Raw genomic sequence first — 20182 nt, forward strand, 5'->3', positions numbered from 1 at the left:
TAATGTATGTTAAGAAAACAACACCTAGAATGGCAATTTGCAGAAGAAAAATGCAAAGAGAAAGAAAAACACACATGGACAAGACAAGATTTACGTGGTTCACCCCTAAGAAGGAAGGCTACGTCCATCCACTAATCTCTGAAGCAAAATACAAAACCTCCCACACATCTCTCAAAGAGATAACAACATTATATAAGAAAACCCTAAACCCAAAAAAGTAAAAAACTGCCCCCTGTAATCCACTCGGTTTGGACCTGACGTATGCACTTTTTGGCCATTCTGACGCGTTTCGAAGGCAAAACAGCTCCGCCAAAGAATCACTACAACACTTTATGGACTAGGATTAGGCTTCACCAATAACAATGCGTAGTCTACTGTAATAATTGTTAGAAGTATTTTGAAGCATCACAGAATTTGGTAATGATAAATTGTATCCATTTTTATTGTAATTTAAGAAGAATGTAAACAACATATACAGATATTGTCCTAATAAGATCTATTAAGAACAATAAGTTAAGGGTTTTCTAGTGATATACATTTTCTAAATGTGTTTTTGGACATCTGATGTGATTATAAATTTAGAATATGTGAATTTGAAACTTAAAATTAAAGGCTTAATTAAAGAATTAAACCTGTATTTCAGGAATGATTCCGGTCCCATACGCGGTAGCAGTGATGGAAATGGCATTAAAGATACTATACATTTCATTTACACCCTGACCATTCACTGCGTAGTTCTTGGGTGTTGTATTTTGGGATTTTCCTGCAAAAAAAAAGGATAAAGAAGAGACCTTTGATAAGCTAATTGTCATCTTAAGCAAGCCAAAAAATGGAATTTGAGCCAAAATCTCATAGATTCTTACCAATGTGGATGGAACCAACAACAGCACAAGTGCAAAAAGCAAGATAAAAAAATATTGCAATAAGATTGATGTGTCTCAGGGAGTGGAAAGATGGAATTTGAGCCAAAATCAGCATCATTCCTCCAAAAATTACAATAAATTCATAAAGCTGCATCTTCTCATCTGTGGTGGAGAGCAAGTAAATTGCCTGAGATCGAATAATCATTTAGTGTTAATATTTATGAATCTAGGTTAAAGACCCACACACACATTCTAAAAAACCTGATTTTTGAGTTCGCAAATTGAATTAAATCTTTAGTTTTTCTCTTCGAAATAGATTCTAAGTCTATAACACATTCTAAAAAATTTGATTTTTCTTTATTTTCTTGCTCTAGAATCTATTCCTATTAGAGATTTTCTCAATATATTCTCAATTTTCTGTATATCAATATTAGGGTGAAAAAATTTAATTGGGGTGGGCGGATTTTTACCACTCACCTTTAGGCTCTGCCCACCAATAAGAATGAAAACACTAGCTGTAGCATAACAAAATGTGAACTGAAGTGGGCCCACATAGTACCGGCTCCACTTTGATCCTGGCAGATTAGAGAATGCAATACACAAAATTAGGCTAGTTTTCTTTTAAAAATTAAAAAAAATTAAAAAACCAAAAAATGACCTTTGTGAAGCTCCAGCTCCAGCCCACCTTATTTTGCCATATGAAATGATGATGTGGCAATTTCTAGTCTCTGGATAGTACAGGTATTGTCTTAAGGAGAAAAGTTTCTTGTGGGGGAGTGCATTAGTGTCCATGTCGAGAGTGAATTGAGCGCTCCACCCCCCATGAAAGGTGGTAATGTTCGCCCTGTAGATGCCTTTGTGCACTCCCCCACAGAGAATTCTTCCCCTTATCTTAGTTAGTCACATTTCATATTTTGGAGTCTTACTCTCTTCAACATGCATCCCTATATTGACATGTACCTATTTTGTAGTCGTACATTTTTTGTGAATAGGTAAACCTCAAAGTTCCCTTCTCATATGTCAAGTTTCTATTAAGTAGAGTTTGCCAAAAGAGGCAAAAAGCAGGCCTAACCAAACTGAGTCGATTTGATTTTGATTTGGAAAATAGGTTTTTATTCAATTCAGTTCGATTTCGATTTCCACATGTTGTATCTTGAGTCGAGCCAAAAAAACCAAAACTGAACCGAATTGACACCCTTAAACCTAGCCTAGGCACTTGGGTGGGCTCGTCGGGCCAAACTTACATCCTTGAAGAAGACCCTTAAACATTTGTACATGACACCCTAAGAATTTTCATCCCAACTAAAGAAAAGCAACCCCTCCTCCCCATCATGGTTTAAAGTATTGGTATTCAGATCAAGATTGGTCTCGGCCAATACCAATCCAGACATCCTGAACCGGGTTGGATCGAATAAGAATTAGGATCCACCGATCCAAGACCGATATTACGAACCATGCCCGGGATACCTATTTGATGGCTTGTGATAGAATCTTATTACATGTAAATAACATGAAATATATACTTGGGTAAGCTTGTCGGGTTAAGCAGCACAAGCTGCCAAGACTGAGCTTTCGGAATGAGAAGCATGAGTTATGCTTCTGATTCTGAAAGTTGAGTTTCCAAAAGAGGCAAAAAGCAGGCCTAACCACAAGTGGGTTTTTTTTAAAAAAATCTTTAACAACAACCATCAACTTCAAAATTGGGAGACCGATTCGATTGTCTGAATCAACTCAATCTGTTTTAATAAGGGATAACTTGTATGAATCGGCCGAGTTATTACCCATTCACCATTATAATAATCTGGCTCACTGAGTCAAATACTAACGGATGACCGAGTTAAATAGTGGTAGTAATTACCTAGGACATGGGTTGTCAGGTCCCTGAACCGAAGCTGGCGCTGCCCAAGCTGTTCATAGTGTTCCAACACCAGTGAGAGAACGTTGTAGGAATAGAAGGACACCAAACCTCCAACCGTTAAGCAGGAAACTCCGGCGACCCAGCCCAGCAATGAAAATGTAAAGGGTAGACTCAGGACGGGCGGGCCCACAAGCGCCGTCGTTAGTTGGGACCCACAGTGCAACCATGATCCTGCAATTGTATGTTCGAAGTAATTATTGTACCATAAAGGTATACAGTAACGGCCAGCTTTTAAAGATGAGTTCTACCTAAATCCTAAACAAATACCATCAAAAAATTCACTTTACCTTTGGATTTGAGAACGAAAAGAGCTCCGGCATCGAGCTCTTTTGATGGGCTGAGTTGGGATTCCTCCATCTTTTTTCCTGTTTCTATCATTTCTGCTGCAGCTTTGGAAGACACTATGGAATGATAGAATATGTATAGAGCTCAAGGTTCTCTAATGGCGTAAGAAAGAAAGGAAGTGCAGCTGTTAGGCAACTCCATTGGCCTGACTAAGAAGCACATGATTAAAAAGTGAAGGAAAGACAAAATGATATTTTTACATGTTGAGAGTTGACACTTTTTTTTATAGGTCTTTCTCTTGTCCTATTCTATGGGGGGGGGGGGGGGTGGGAAGGTGTGATCCAGGATGTTTGAACCCAAGACCTTCTGGTAGCGATGCGCTTTTACACACCACATGTTATCAAACGCGTTGATATAAAAGAAAAAAAGTTGGTGGGGCTCATCATGTGTGTATGGAGTGTATATGATATTAGATTGAAGTGAGACCCACTAAGGTTGAATCTCTCTGAAACACACAAACATAAAAGAAAATGGACGAATTTTAAACAGTAAAAAAGCAGAAAATGGACGGTATGGATTTTAAATGTGAATATTTAAAAAAACAAAAAAACAAAAAAAAAGAGGCATTATTCTCATATAAATTGAGGAAATTTTCCTTGAATACCTGCTTCTAATGTTCAAAACAACTGTAACATTCAAAATTAATCCATAAATTCCACAGCCCAGTGTAAGTTCTAAATCATGTCATCTAATATAACCCAAAATACATCATCCAGTCTCAACTCCCAATCTGTACACCATAATGTCCAAAGTCTTGTTCAGCAATGTGGCTTGGCTATGGTGTTATTCATTGTTGTCAACACGACCAACACACTCATGGAGTGATGCATGTTCAGCAGGAGTTGGGAGTCACCGTTTTAGAAACCCTTTTCATTAGATACATCAATTTGTGGCTCAATTTTTGGGGTCCATGAAGATGATATCATGAGAAATGTAACCCTTCAAGTCTTTACATCGGTGAAAGAATCACGTTAATTGGAGTGAGAGAGAGAGAGCGATGGTCAATTAAGTGAGTCAGTTCGCGGAACAAGCAATTCTACTTAAAAAACATCAAAAATATGAAAACGTGTTTAAAATGAGAAGTGTGACCCACATCATAAAATCTCGACTTAAGCTTTGCAATTAGTAGCAAGCGCCCCAACATCAAACCCCCCTACCTACTTACCCATGTTTGTTTGTCAATAAAGAAATTTTAGAACTTTTTTTATTCTTTCAATGTTTTACAAGAAATAAGTTTTTCTTTTCACTTGGGAAGAAGGAAGAATCCCTTCACCACTAATGATGTGATCCTTTGATTGAAGTTCTATGTCATCATTAACTCCCACTTCTCAATACATGGTCAAAAACACTCCTCTATAGTCTAATTAGGTGGGATCAATGGCGGTAGTGAAGGGATACCTCCTTCACCACGGGTGAATGAAAACTTGGTCTTTACACAACCAAATCGATATGCTATATTTTTTGAAAAGACAGAAGAAAGATAATAATAGAAAAAAAATGGATGACTTTGGATGTCTTATATTAGTCCTGAGATGTTTTGTACCATTTTAAAGAAATTAAGAAAAATTATTGAAAATGACTAAAATACTCTTGAAAAGATTGATCGGATCAAAGGATGATCAAACGACCTTAAAATGGTCTAAACTTCACGATTAGGTGATTTTATCAGTAAAATCATTGGAATAGAAAATAGTTTGAAAACAATTGGATTTGAACATCATCTATAACGGGCGCAATCATGTGGATACTCTCACCAATCTTGTCACTATAGAGAAGTTCAAGTGTTGTTTGGACTTTATCAATTATAATCATTGCTGAAGGTAAGGGAGGAACCGGACAGGTGTAGGTTCATACATTTATAGAGGTACAAGGATGAAGTCATGTACAGGTTATCTTTATAAGAGGTTTGATAGAATTCAAGTCAAGGTGGAGATTGTTGGAGTTGTATTCCATCACTTGCATAAGTGGGTTAATTCTGAAGAATTATTTAGAGGTTGAAGGATCAAAGAACTTGACCCACCTTGCGCATTAATCTACATCATTAGTGAGGTCTCGACGAATTAGCGGGTCCATGCGAGGGGTTGAGTGTGGTAGCCCCTAAGAACTTTTTTTAGGGTTATATGGTTGTTTCGATAAATTACCTGTTTAAGATTTCACTATGAATTTGTAGCAAGGATTCTTTCTCATCTCACCATAGACAGACAATCTTACCGAACCACATAAATCCTTGTGTTTGATTGTGTGATTGTTTGTTTGCGATTTCTATTCTTTTCTACATCGATTTAGGTACATGTTTTTCTATACCATGGAGTTTTTCGAGATTGACATTAACAAAGATAGGTCTTGGGCGAGGATCAACTGGTCAATGACCAAGTTGATGTTGCCAGTTGCAAGTACCAATAATGGAGATTTGGGCTGTGTTCATTCCAGGACGATTTCGCATTCTCGATCCTCGGAGAATGCAAAATCGACCTGAAATGTATTCCAAGAATGCATACCAAACACAGCCTTAATATGGCATTTGGTTGGGAAGAGTGTGGCCGTTTGTTGGAGGGTTTTGAAGAAAATTGAGGCTAATCCTAGGCATAGATATTAGTTTGAGGACCTCCTCTGCACTTGGGATTACTGTGAATTGTCTTAAATCAGTTAAACGAACAAATTGTTTCGTTGCCTTCGCCAAACCCAATATAGCCACAAATTTGGAGTGGTTTGAGAGAAAACCTCGAACAAATTTGGCGTGAATTATCATATTGGTTTTTTATTTCAATTTTACGGTTTTTATGCGAATTGAAACCAGTGGTTTTAAACTAAAACCTCGAACAAATTTGGCTTGAATTATCTTATTGGTTTTTTATTTCAATTTTACGGTTTTTGTGCGAATTGAAACCAGTGGTTTAACAGTCTAAAACTGAATCGAACCATTTAATAGATGATTTCATTTAAAATCAGAATCAAACCATGTTTATCTAATTCAGTTTAAACGGTTCGATTTTGATAAACGGTTTGGTTTGGTTTTAACACCTTAGTCAAACTCAATTACCAAATTCATCAATTGCAACTCAAAATCAGAGGTGCTATTTTCCAGGTGGGACGAAGGGGCCACGCCATGAATGCCAATCAATGAGAGCACACGCGGTGACATAAAAGGGGGCAGAATTTCCACCATACATGGAGGACATGGTGATCATTCCGGCCTCTATTGTGCGTGGGTGTGGCCCCTGTGTCCCACGCAGAAAACATTCTCCCAGAAAACTATTACCTCAAAAACAAAAAAGAGAGAAAGAATGCCACCCGATCGCGCTAGGCATGCCGCCTTTGCGCCCTGACACAGGGGGGTGTGAAATGATCGCAGTACCCCTGGTCATTTCCAGGGTTCCAGGGGGTGTGGCCTGGTCATTTCCGAGGTTCCCGGGGGGTGTGGTGGTCATTTCGCACCTCTCCCCTCCCTTGTCAAGGCATAGGGGTAGCGTGCGCTACGCATCCGGGTGGTGTTCTCTTTCCCAAAAAATAAACAAAGAAAACCTTATCCAGTGTACTAAAATGTGTACACACAACCACTCATTATAACCAGAAGTCCCCATTGAAAAAAACCCAAGAAGACCACAATAGGATGGCTTCAATACTAAGAACTTTACAGCCCTACAACCAATCCTTCGCACCAAACCCTTCTTCTTCTCTAAAACTCTCAAACGAATTCAACCCAAATCCCACAATTCAACTCCAAACAGGTAACATTAGCAGAAGAAAAGCAACAATGGCAAGCCTTTCTACGGTTCTCTTAGCAAGAGAAACCATTTTGAACCCAAAACTAGCTTATGCTTTTGATTTTAGAATGGTAGCTCCTGATCAAACTTTTGAAGAAGCAGAGAGTGAAATTAAAGGCCATGCTCAACAACTGTTAAAAGTGAAGACTCTGATAGATTCAGAATCATGGGAAGCAGCACAGAAGGATCTCAGGAAAAGCTCTGGGAAACTGAAACAAGACATCTACACCATAATCCAAGCCAAACCAGGAAGTGAAAGGCCTCTGCTGAGGAAACTCTACTCCAATCTCTTCAACAATGTTACAAAGGTAAGCTTATACAGTAGAACAGTATAGCCTTATCTGAATTCTCAAAACCATCTCTGGGGTTCAGCCGTTCAGGTTGGGTTTTAAGCGTTTGGACCCAGTGGTTGCCGGTCCAACCACTGGGTCTTTATTTGAAGGACTTGTAAGTATCTTTGGTCCTTAATCATGGTTTGAGGCATTGGACACCGATTGGCCGTATTGGGCAATCTGGATACCTGGCTGATTCCGTATCGAACCAGGGGCAAAACTTCCGATCCGTTCCAATATCGTATCCGATACCATGCACTTAAACCATGCATATTCTCTAGTGGTGGAACTCAAATTGAAAAAAAAAAAAATTGACCAGACATGAACCAGAAAGGATTTGGTTCAGGTTTAGCCTGTTTAATTATCTGGATTAGGCCAATTTTTTTAAATATATACAGAAAGAAAGTTGTGAGATATATTTAATTTAGCAATAAGTTGTCTCTATCACATAATGGTAAATAATGAAGAGTTATATTTCACTAAGCATAGTGATGTCTAGAAGTACCCAAACCCCTCTGTAACAAACCTAGATCTGGGAAGGAAAGAAATTAAGTTGAAGAAGGAGAAGGGGAAGGGAAAAATACCACTTCGAGGGTGGTGACCTCCTAAAACAGAAATAAGAAAAGAGATTTTGATTAATTCTTGGATACCTCTACATGACCTTCATTCCTCCATTTATAACAACCATTTATCCTCTAATTACCTAACTGCCCCTAGCAAACTAACCCAATACAAATTACCCATCTACCTCTAAATGATTAACCCAACATAGTAATCCATCTATTTATGACTATCTATGATCATAACATTGCCAACCCCTTCAGAGAACCTTGTCCTCAAGGTTCAGCTGCAGATAACTGGCGCACCGCAAGCATGCCTCCCTAACACCAAACAAACCATAACCAAGAAGAGCCGCCCAAACAAAGCTGGATCGACACCGAAAAAGCGTGCCATCGTCAGCCAATCTGAGCATGCAGGAGTCCAGACCCAACTCAGCCCTCTGCCAGCGACTCAACTGATTCAAGGCTGGTTTAAAACCAGCAATAACAAACACGTGGCAAGGGTAATATGGCCACACGTTCCTTCTTCTTTCTTTTATTTCTATATTCCCTATTACTTTCCTCTCTCTTTCTTTTCTCTCTCTCTCCAAATAGCACCATCACAAGAGAAGAACCAGATGGTCAGCACCCAATTTTGGAAGATAATAAAATTCCAACACACCTGGAACACAACTGTCGCTTGCGGAGAAGGGCTGAGAAGTGGATTAAGACCCTGAAATTATGGTGATCTTGATCGAGTTCCAAACACCGCTGGGGAAGAGAAATAAACTTGAGGATACCAATCGCCTGAATTTCACTAATGAATGCCACAAAAATCTCAGTTTGCTTAAGAATAAAAGCCAAACGAAGGAAGGAGGAAACGATAGGCCTCTGAATCTGAAGATTCTGGCAAGGGAGACGGCGATCTCAGGGAGCCTAGTAAACTCCGCTTGCAAGCCTTGGTTCCTCCGCGTTTATCATTGCCCCTTCTTTGGTCCCAACTTCCAAGTCTCCCAACTACTGTACAGCTGAGCCAATTGAAGGAATTCCAAAGTTTTGTTGCTCCAAGTTGCAGCGGTCTGGTTTTGCGGATCCAAGGTGCAGTGGACTTGTTGAGCTACAGACAAGACTCTCGCAGCAAAGGAACCGGTATTCCTGCTCCGGCAGAAGCTCGAATGAGGTGGTGGCTCTGGTGGCGGCCGAAGTTGCCGGTTCTTGAGGTCTCGGTCTCCAGGATCCCACGATCTATGCACAAGAGCAAGATCTTGCTGGCTTCCAAGATCTTGATCACCAAGGCTCCATGACTGAACCAGAAAGGGGGGAAAAACAGAGGTGATGGAACACCAACTCGTCCCTGTTGTTCCGCGATCGATCACCAGTGTGGTAGCTGCGCTCTATCGTCGATAAACGCATGCCACCTTTGTCGTCGCCCTGACTTCCATTTTTCCTCGATCGAACACCATACTGGCCCTAATCGGTGGATTGGGGTCTTGACCGTCGGAATCCCATGACCCCAAAATCAGAAAAGGGATCCAGATCTTTTCTCTCCCTTTTGTGCCGTGATTTTGGTCGATAAGCACAAACGGGTATGAATACGTGCCTGGATCAAAGGGTCGCAGAGCCTGCTCGATGCCGATGGTGCGAATTGCCATATCTGCCAAGAAATCCAAGGGAAGCCTGAAGGATTGTGATGCCGCACAGAAAACGATGGACGGTTGTGATGGAGCTCGGCATGACGGTAATGAACAACCTTCAGAGAGCGGCGACACAACGATCAGATGCTGGGCGATTGGTTCTTGCGTCGGTTGTTTCGTCGCCGACTGAATCTGGTCGACTCGATCGATAAGAGGGTGGACAGTATTCACGATGTCGGAAGCCGGATCCGATTCCACGAGCGCTGAAACCAGTGGGGTTTGGTTCAAGGCAGTCGGAACCAAAGCCATGGAGTCGGCATGTGCATTGTCGTGCTCCCTAGGAATCGACGCACCTTCACCTTCCACTACCTTCCACTATATCAAGATAGTAGATCCGCTCAAGCTCGGTGGCGATTGCAGTCTCAAGAAAATTGAGGAACGGCGATGTTGGATCGTGTTGTTCCCAGTAAAGAAAAGAACGGACCAAACTGTTGTAATGAGAGAAGAGACCCATGGGGATTAAGGGAATGAAAGAGGAAGGGCAAAGAAATGGTAATGGAATGGTAGGGGGAGGTTCAATGAAAGCACCAATGTAACGAACCTAGATCTGGGAAGGAAAGAAATTAAGTTGAAGAAGGAGAAAGGGGAAGGGAAAAATACCACTTCGAGGGTGGTGACCTCCTAGAACAGAAATAAGAAAAGAGATTTTGATTAATTCTTGGATACCTCTACATGACCTTCATTCGTCCATTTATAACAACCATTTATCCTCTAATTACCTAACTGCCCCTAGCAAACTAACCCAATACAAATTACCCATCTACCTCTAAATGATTAACCCAACATAGTAATCCATCTATCTATGACTATCTATGATCATAACACCCTCCCTCTCTCTCTCTCTCTCTCTCTCTCTCTCTCTCTCTAAGGGTTTTCATCTCATTTTTATCCTTGCAGTTGGATTATGCGGCCAGGAGTAAAGATATGACACGTGTTTTGGAGTGCTATCAAAATATTGTTGTGACCCTTGATGATATTTTATCAAGACTATAACTAATAAACCCTTGTGGAAGCCCAAGAAAAAAAAATCATATTTTTCCATTGTTAATATGTTTTTCACTATTAACCTGTATACATTTTTTTGGCCAAACTATATATCTAGTTGATCTGATGAGATACGTTTATTTAGTTTAACAAAAAAAAATTCACCTTATGATATATCAGATGGGGTCTAAATTTTATTAATAGATAGATGTTAGATCATTTGCATTCATATCAAGTTTCAACCCAAAGAGAGTTTACCAAGTGGTAAAATAGAGTTTTAAAATCCAAGACTATAAGAAAATGTATGCTTTACGATCAAAGAACTGTAGATGTCCATGAGTACGTATATGATTGAATTTAGAACCTTTGGTTCACATCCTTAGATGCACACACTATCCCTTTATATTGGCATAATATAAGGGGGAGAATAATAGGGATGTAAATAGTTATTCAAAAATTCGTATTCAATCCGCGTTCGTATCCGTTTAGGAGAATCCAAATCCGTCTAAAACTAATCGGATACGAATATGATAATCCCCCTATCTGACCGATGATTATCCGATTCGTTTAGCAATCCGACAGTAATAAAATATCTAAAATATATCTCTATATTCGTCTATCCTTTTAAGTTACCTTATTATATTTTGTTATCTCAATTTTATAAATTTATAAGTTAAGATAATGTGAATCCTTTTCTAGATTTTCTATTGGTTTATATATATTAAACTAAATACAAGATAAAATCAAAAGTAAAAAACGTAAGAAAATCAAAACTAAGAAGAGTAGAAAAAAGGGTAATTGTTGAACTCTCATGTCTCAACCCTAACCCTCATCATAAAAATAATAAAGATGTCAACAGATAGTCGAAAATGTTTATATCCATTTAGGAGAATCTGTATTCAAAAAATCATTATCCGAATCCGTCCGAATATAATCGAATATGAATATGATAATGCCACTATCTGACCGAATTCGATCCGTTTACATCCCTAGCGAATAGAGAACCTAAGGGGCATGTACTCCCTTTCTCTAACAAAAATACACATATTTTTACAATCAAAATAAATAAATGGGCACGAGATCGCTCCCTGGTCGATTAACCCTTGCACCAGGTACGCTGATGGTTTAGAGAACCATTGCCCATTGAAATATTTGACCAAATTTTTAACTGTTTCGTTTAAAATGCAAACCATTTCAATCCATAAATACCAAACACTTCCATTTTTTTTTCCATACCCGTTTCAAATTGGAACGAACATTCATCCCTTTCATCCGGCCTAAAACTAGGCTGCACTACTATTATATAATTGGGAAGCAGTTTTCTGCATGGGAGTGTGACCTATGCCAGCACTCCAATGTGTCTATCTCTCTCCTCTTTAAAACAAGAGACCAGAGATGTCTTTTCACATGGGGAGGAGAGAGAGAGACTCATGGGAGTTTAGGCGTAAGCCACACTCCCGCACAGAAATCTTTTTCCCTATATAATTATGCCTTTTGTCCAAACCTTTATTTTCATACATGGCAAGATTTGACTTGATTGAATCTTAAGATGAAAAACATATCCACAAAATTTGGGATTGAGCTCCTCTCCAGGGAGCCCAGCATGCATAGGGCGCATCCAGCCATTGGACTACACTGCACATATCCCTAGGCATGCACCAAGATGTGTGCGACGCAGATCAACCCTTGGATGCCCCCGGACACTCCCTAGGCGCTGAGCTCCCTGGAGAGGAGCCAGATCCCAAAATTTGACAGGCCAACCAAGCTACCACATTGCAGATATAACTCACATATGAGAAATGATTTCCTCCACTGGAATATAGAGGGACAAGGCTAAAAAGCCACATTCTTAACTACCTCATACATTGAATAAAGAATTTCTTCTTGTAGCAGCATATTCTTGAGTTTTCTTGACATCACATTTCCATTTCCAATTCCACACATGCCTAAAATACATCAACGTTCCGTTTGGTTGCACATAAAGGGAAGGGGAATGAAATTGATTTAAAAAAAAAAATGAAAATTTTGTAACCATTACTTAAAATAACAATACAATTTATTTAAATTTCTTACAATATTTACTAAGGGAGAGGAATAGGCACACCACCCATGTGCAGTAAGCTAGCTGACGGCACCAATGGTGTGACACAGAACAGGACATCATATAAAAGGGGCAGAAAGGTAATTTCAAAGGGGGAAGAGAGAGAGAGACACACACAAGCGGTAGTTTGCGGTATACACGCTGTATGCCCAACCTTTTCCCATTTAGTATTTATACTTTTCAAATGTAATTTTGATTTTACTTTTCAAATCGAAAGGATTTGGATGCAAAATAAAGTAAAATTTAATAATCAAATTGACAATAATTTGGATTTAAAGTGACCCCAGAAGAGTCAAGAGCCATGTTGGCAAGATTTGTGTCTAAAACCAAGCTAGCAAACAAGCTAAGAAGCAGTTCAGGGGAACTGATAACTTCTGTTCTGGCCTATCTGTGCAAGCAACACCAATCATGTTAGGTAATGATTACAAAAGATTCTATTTCAGGTTTGAAAATTTTCACTTCCCTTCCTTTTATTTCACTTGTAACCAAATGGAGCACAAGGGAAAGCAAACAACCTCAAAAGGCAAGGGCAAAGATGGAATGCAAATCCTTACCAAGCTTATTCATAGTAAAGATTAAAGAACAATGAAAGAGCATTAATTGAAGTACCCAACTATCTATCAGGAGGGGAAAAAAATGTCTAGAAGGACAAGCAGATTTACTTGCAAGCACCAATGATATCCATAAGGTAGCCTGTCTCAGATTTATACACAACTTTGAATCAAGAGTATTTGCTTACAAGTAAGGTTCCTAGTAGACAATACAGGCTTCTTATTTTCTGGTGCTTGATTCAGTATCTGGTAAAAATTTTCAGACTCCAAAAATGGGATCTCTACAAATTTTCTCTTCGTGGGGACCATTTCCTCTTCGTGGAACCCATGCAGGGTGTGCCCATGTAGGGTGTGATGTATGTGTACAGAAAGGAAGAAAGAGCTCCTACCATCTTCTTACGCATTTACAGAAGAAAATTTTTGTACTTACACAGGCCAGGAAGACTGCACCTTACAACACTCCACTATTCTCCATCAACATCCCGGTTCTTGCTTCAGATGGATCCCTCTGGACGAGCCGAACATTGAGGTCTGGAGATAGACAAAAACCAAAAGTAGCATCACTTTTCAAGGCAGTGATACTAGATATGGAACCAGATAATCTACCACGAGCTTTGAAAAACAAAGCTCTGGAGTGGCACTTTGGCCCCAATGGTTCATGCATTAAAAAAAAAAGTGTGAAAGATCAATAGAAGTGGTGGTTCAACACTGGACCAACCAAGAACAAAGTTGGACAGAGGTCACAGCCATTATCATATAATGCACGATTTTAATTCTAAACCTTATCAAAGCATGTCAGAAACTAATTATCATATCACAATAAAAACTTATCAAAGCATGTCAGAAACTAAGTATCATATCACAATAAAAACTTATCAAAGCACATCAGAAACTAATTATCATGTCACAATAAAAACAAAAAAATTTACCACCTTAGCCAACACCTGTAATGCCGCTCAGTTGGGGAGTATGCTGAAGGGTTCAGGGTGCACATCTGAGGCACTAACTGTTCCAAATGGTATAATCCAACAGCTTCACCAGTGCAATGCGCACCTCAGGCAGACTCACCATTCAAACTTCAAATTTATGCATTCAAACAAAAGGGTGAATTCTAAATTGCACCTTGAAAAAGTAAAAATATTTTTTATTTTGATGTTTTTCTTGATTTTCAAGCCGTCTAATCCAAGTCAAACAAAATCCAATCTTTGACATCACAAGCCAACTCAGGTAGTAACAAGTGAAGACCTGATTTCGACATATGGATTGGATGAAGTCCATGGATGGCCAGAGATTTTATGACTTGAAGAGACGGTTACCATCATCAACATAAATGTTGTCTTGGCACCACTTACAGAATTCAAGATTCCCAAGTCTGATAAACCTTACTATTATGGATTCAGATTGCACCACTTTCACCTTGGCTATTTACCACTGCAAAATGCTACCTTCTCAAGTCTACAGGGCTACAAATAGGAAAAAGGCAGTCAAGTGGCATTGATCTTCAGATGGCGATTGATTCCTTCCATGCATTTCTCAATCTTGTAAACAGAAGCTTAGAAAGTTCACTAGTCTTTTTTTCACTTTCTACTTATTGAGATTTATTCAAACCAATTTTGAGAAAGAATCAACATAGCTTCACACCATTCTGTTGAGATGGTCTAGTAAGTTGAAAATACTTGCAATGCCATCCTCTGACCCAGGTGACTACTTCCACTAGATGCCACCTTTCACTGGTCACTTGCCAGTGAACCACTAAATTGTGCTTTTGCTTCTTCAATTCTGTAATCCCTACTTTTATTCTCAAATGAGTAAGCACTAAAGGAAAAGCATACTAGACAGTATATCAGAGGCATAAGCACTATGAAATAGATCTTTTCTTCAATCTAAACCTATTTCTTGAACTCTGTGTTCAAATGGGAATCTTTGGAATTCAAATGGATGAGAAAGGTTTCTCCCTTCTGAAGTAATGTCCCCCCTCATACAGCTATAGCACAAAATCATATCCTTCAATTGAAGTCACCAAAATAAAGAAGGTACATTCAAGCTGATTAATTATTAAAGTATGCATATCAACGTGTTCTAGTTCTATATCATACCCACTGTGTCGTCTACCCAGTTCCTGTTAATGGCAATTCAGTATTTTGACCTGTACGTCTTAATAGATCACCTACTCAAGAATAGAACAAGGTAAAAAGAAATCAGTGGGTTCATTATACCTCAGATGTACTTGGTAGAATGCCATTTGCCAGTTTCTCATTGATAGCTACAGGCAACGGTGGCATCTGGCTCATGATCCCAGGCATCTCTTTCATACTGCATATAGTATAGAAATGTCATTTTCAAAATCGAACTGTAAAAAAAGGTGTACCCAGTGCACGAGGCTCCCACCACTGCGGGGTCTGGTATAGAAAAGATTAGCAATCAAAAGGAAGATGTGAAACATGTCAACATACTCATCCAATATGGCTGTAATGTTGTTTCTAGTGCGACAGAAGAGATTTATGTTATCCTGTATCTGTATGAAAGGAAATAAAACAGTTGCAGATAGAACCAGTTATTTTGGTAGATAAATGCAACAGAAAAGAAAGCATTTAGTTTAATAGTGGCAAGTTCCAACACAACAAGCAAGTAGTCTTTTGTGAGTAGACACAGGAATATTTTCGTGGGGCAGAAGCATGGCATGAAACTATTCTATCATTTGCACCAAAGTTCAGGCCATTTGGACAACAGTTCAGTGGGCGCCATAAAGAGAAGATATTATTAGGCAAGCTGGATGACTTTATCAGATCTTTTTTTCAATATTTTTTTTTTCTCTTTTTCCTGATGCATGAGAGTTTAACTATTAATGGACATGATGAGAATACGTACACATAGCAGTACACAAACCCCCAAGGGTCAGGTCCAAGGCCTCCCAAAACATTAAGGAAAAAAAATAAGAACCAATATTTTCTTTTAGGAAGAGGGATGAGTATGCTAGCGGTATACCGTAAGCTAGCACCCTATGTGTCTATCTCTCTCTTCCTCCCATTGAGGGGTAAGCAAGTCCTTTCAAAGTGGGGAAGAGAGAGATAGACACATAGGATGCTAGCTTGTAGTATATCGCTAGTATACCCGGCATTTTCCCTTTCTTTTATAATTGTAGGAGTGATTACGGTAGGGTAATATTGTGGGGACAAGGTATTTTTGCCTATTGATTCATCATTATTTGAAACATAGTTCAAACTCCAATCTGACAACCTCTTCTCCATCTTTTTCTCTCAACAGGATTTAGAAGGCATGTGACCTAGGATTGCTTCCAAAAGTGCCATGGTGCTTCAATGAACTCTACAGTTTGAACTATGTTAGTGAAATTGCATGAAACATATGAAAGAAAACTCCATGCTAAAACTAAAACCTGTTTTCTTCTCCTAGTTATAATTTGTGCCAAATTGTCATACTCATTAATCTTTCAAAACAAAAAAACTAAGAGATATCCCAATCAAATTAAAATAGAAGCTAAGCTACTCACCCTGAATCTTAGAAGATTAGTTGAAATTTGGCTAAATACTCGAACATTCTCATCCAAGAGTTGCTTGGTTATGCCGCCAACTGCTGGGACTAACAACCAAAACAAAGAGGGGGAGTGGAGGAAGAAGAATGTTGATCAGTCCAAGACCAAGAAGCATCCAATATAATATAAGGACAACAAACAAAAGAAGCATATCAAACTCAGCTGATTAGGCCAATTCTATTTAGTGATACAATAGAGTGCCAGCACTTCAGAATACAGAAGACAACAACAGCACTTTCAAGAAAATGACCACATTCGGTGATGAACATATTAAGACAAAAATACTAATTTGAAGGGGAATCAATATCTAACATTACAACATCGTGTTACAAAAACAGCAAGTCTCATGTCATGTTTCAAACAAAGAAACCAAAGTTTATGGCTATGATGATTTCCGTAAGATTGGGATTCAGTAATTAGACAACAAAACAAGGAGAAAGAAACTACTCAGAACTCATAGGAAATGGATTTCGATGACATCAAACATTTTTTGTCAGAAACAAAAAGCATATCAATTTGTAGAGAGGAAGACATGGATATTATCCTAATGAAGTACCTTAAATACTAGTCTCATTCATATTGAAATGATTAGGATTTTCTTTTTTGGCTCTGTTTGTTGTAACATAAAATGCACAGAAGTAGGAGAAATATTTTACTTCCCCTAATTTATTTTACAGTACTTGTGCATACAATAGTGGGCCCCACCTAAAAAATGAACTCCATAATTAAAAATTATAGAATCATCTTTTCCCTTTTCCCCTCATTTTGATCCTGTTTGTTCTCTGCTGGAGCAATGAGAGAAGAGAGAGGAATGGACACATTTTTCAAGCTGAGGAGATTGAAGCAACAGTAACAGAAAAGGTTGAGAGAACAGTGACTACCTGGTGCCCAGTGGTACCAAATGGGGGAGGGGTTAATCCTTTTGCATCCGGGATAACTGGAAAGAATTTCTAAATGAATGGTAATATATGGATGTAAAGGTGTTTGTTTATTCTTATTTGGTGGGGGGGAGGTTGGTGTCTTTTGTAGAGGGTTCTTTTGTGAGCCGAGTCAGTTGTACATCACCCTTAGTGTACATGTTGCCTTTTTGGTCATAAATCAATACAATAATATTTAACTTAAGAGGAAAAGAGAGAGACAGAAACCGTTGCAACAAACAGAACCTTTGGAGAAAATGGATACTACCCTAGTGATGTTAGATGGAGCTAAAACTCACTTTGGTATACCGCATACACAACTCCAGATTGTTCAACTGAGCAGCTCAACATCAGATGTCTCCTGGCTACTAGGCAGACATGATGGAATGGCCTTAACCATCTATAACTGAATGGGTTTGGCACCAAGAAATTTCTTTTGTGTCTCAAGTAGTCTGGATGATCTGGGAATTTGCCCACTTGTGTGATAAAGATGCTGCACCAAACACCATAAAATAAATATATGGCACTATAGCAGCACCCATGAGAGTCCCATTTCAGGATCCCAGAGAAGAAAAATGTTTAAGAGATGAGTTACCCCACTAACCCCACTAACCGACATGTCATAAACCAAGGGAAGAAAATTCAAAAATATATTTAAATATGCCTAAAATTGCAGATACAAGGTTTCCATAATCAGCACGGGAGATCACATTAACATAATGAATAAAAAAAATACAAAAAAAGTTATTTGAAGGAAATTGAAGGACAAATAAAATAGGCTACATGTCTACATGTAAAGGAGCCCGATGAAATTTGAAGTACAAACCCCCATTGAAAAGATCCAGAAAAGAGAAATTGAAAAGACCTCAGCTCCATACAGCTTGTGATTGGACACAAATGAACCTCATGGCTTTATGGCCTCTACAAGACCAAATCTAGTCCCGTAGACATGGTTAGGCATCCCTCGCAAATAAATCAAATGGATCCTATGAATGGAATGCTACATCTTTAGTACGTACAATTGTCAGAGATTTTGCTTACACTTAAATTGGTTTATTTTGGGTAATAATCTTCCTTCAATTCATAGTTATGCTAGATTGGAATGTGTATCGTTTAATCTTAAGTACATCACTATTGCCAATTTGTCATAAGAGGTAACAAAAATTAAATGTGGCAATATCAGAATAAGAAAACCAGTAAACAAAAGAGATTGAGGAAGAAGAGAAAGGACGCTGGTAGAGTGTTTAACAACCGATAGCAGCCTCCCCCTTTCCAATCTTATTTATAGATAAAAAACATAGTAAATATGAGCTTTCCTATTCAGACTAGGAAAGAACAAAAGAAAGACAGGAAAAGAAGCTAAGCTAACAACCTAGTACAACTAGGAAAGAAGAAACAAAGACAGAAAGAGAAGACATTTACCACGACAGAGGGACTCCCTCTATCATGGTTACATAATAGCACCCTTGGTTTAACACCCCTCCTCAAGCTGGAGCATACAAATCACCCATGCCCAGCTTGGAACTACCCTTCCGGAATGGAGTAGCCAATAGTTTCTTCATGACGGCATCCTGCACAAAATGACAGTCAACTTCAATATGTTTGGTTCGTTCGTGGAACACTGGATCGCTAGTGATGAGCACATTTATGTGTGAAATCTTAGGGCATAAAGCATACATTTTACCACATTGGACAGAGTTACTTCGGTGCTTTATTGTGCTTTTCAGGTTTTAGGTGAATTCTTGTGAAAATGGAGCAAAAGATGCTAAGAATAGCCGGAAGCGCCCAGGAGTCTAGAAAATAAAGTTTGGATTGAGCACTGAAAGAATCGCGCCAATCAATCAAATTATAATGTGATTACAGTGGGCCCCTTAGCATAATTTTGAGGTGTTAATAGTATGGATGTGTAGCCCGTCGAGTCAGCTATGCAACGGTTCAAACGACACTTGATTCCGAGTTGAAACGAAGAAGTTACGGCCGTTTCTGTGGATAGGGGTTTATTTGTAATTATTAACAATCGGCCGGGGACAAAGTAAAGCAGAAGTTCGGATTCCAAGGGCCTTAGCACAATTATCAGAAGTTATCTTTCTGTCAGCCGAAAGATTCCATTTGGAAGGCTCTGGAGCAGTCCAACTTCAACTTGAGATATCTTGGGCTCCCGAACTCCAAATTGGACGAAATTTGAGTCTATTTTGGGTGATTTTTTGTAAGGAATACAACAGTGAGGCCCATATAAGCATCCCATGCTCCACGTTTTTTGAAGGACATATTTGACATTTCATTAATTGTGAGTAGAATCCTAGTCATCACCCTTGCTCTCTCTCTCCTCCAACTTTCCAAGGGCACTTTTGGGATTTGACTATGGATAGATTTTATTTGGAAAATATTCTCTCATCTATGGAAGGTTGAAAAGTCAAAGATGCCTTGATCTCATTGCTTGGAGAAGACACCTACAAAGAAAAGGAAGCACAAGTTAGAATTAGAAAGTTACTTTTTAATAAATAGAAGGTTTATGTATCTAGGATTCTTTTCTCTCCCTCTTTCTATTTTTTTTTTTTTTCTTTTTTCTTGGGATTCAAGGCAATGTAAAGGAGGAAGGAGAAGAGAATATTCTCTTTTCTTAG

The 20182-nt window shown here is 38.8% G+C and overlaps 2 protein-coding genes across 7 annotated transcripts in view; one reads left to right on the forward strand and one right to left on the reverse strand.

Annotated features, from left to right (window-relative positions):
- The first annotated feature begins 6687 nt into the window (after positions 1 to 6687).
- Positions 6688 to 18305, forward strand: LOC122645710 (psbQ-like protein 3, chloroplastic). 2 transcript variants are annotated; one of them, XM_043839048.1, is made up of 3 exons: positions 6688 to 7198; positions 10353 to 10470; positions 18271 to 18305. In XM_043839048.1, the coding sequence occupies exons 1-2, from the start codon at positions 6737 to 6739 to the stop codon at positions 10446 to 10448; spliced, it is 558 nt and encodes a 185-aa protein (XP_043694983.1). In that variant the 5' UTR covers positions 6688 to 6736; the 3' UTR covers positions 10449 to 10470; positions 18271 to 18305. The 2 variants fall into 2 exon arrangements, with proteins under 2 accessions (XP_043694983.1, XP_043694982.1); XM_043839047.1 differs by lacking the exon at positions 18271 to 18305 and having other exon boundaries at positions 6695 to 7198; positions 10353 to 10494.
- The window catches only part of LOC122645704, a 47234-nt gene continuing 40249 nt past the window's right edge, over positions 13198 to 20182 (reverse strand). The window contains exons 5-10 of one of the 5 annotated variants that reach the window (XM_043839037.1): positions 16600 to 16688; positions 15545 to 15606; positions 15308 to 15404; positions 15162 to 15210; positions 13522 to 13622; positions 13292 to 13337 (exon numbers count right to left, since the gene is read on the reverse strand). In XM_043839037.1, coding sequence (XP_043694972.1) covers positions 13543 to 13622; positions 15162 to 15210; positions 15308 to 15404; positions 15545 to 15606; positions 16600 to 16688 — 377 coding nt within the window. In that variant the 3' untranslated portion in view covers positions 13292 to 13337; positions 13522 to 13542. Of the gene's footprint in view, positions 13721 to 15161; positions 15211 to 15307; positions 15405 to 15544; positions 15607 to 16599; positions 16689 to 20182 lie in introns of all 5 variants that reach the window. The other 4 variants (XM_043839041.1, XM_043839039.1, XM_043839038.1 and 1 more) reach the window with 4 other exon arrangements.

Source organism: Telopea speciosissima, chromosome 11 (assembly GCF_018873765.1).
Source record: "Telopea speciosissima isolate NSW1024214 ecotype Mountain lineage chromosome 11, Tspe_v1, whole genome shotgun sequence".
NCBI lineage: Eukaryota > Viridiplantae > Streptophyta > Magnoliopsida > Proteales > Proteaceae > Telopea > Telopea speciosissima.

What these genes read in the sequence shown, in the direction of transcription:
- LOC122645710 (XM_043839048.1), top strand. Translation starts at nt 6,737, where the DNA reads ATGGCTTCAATACTAAGAACTTTACAGCCCTACAACCAATCCTTCGCA. An exon ending in TCTTCAACAATGTTACAAAG is followed by an intron (nt 7,199 to 10,352) that starts GTAAGCTTATAC and finishes TTATCCTTGCAG; the next exon opens with TTGGATTATGCGGCCAGGAG.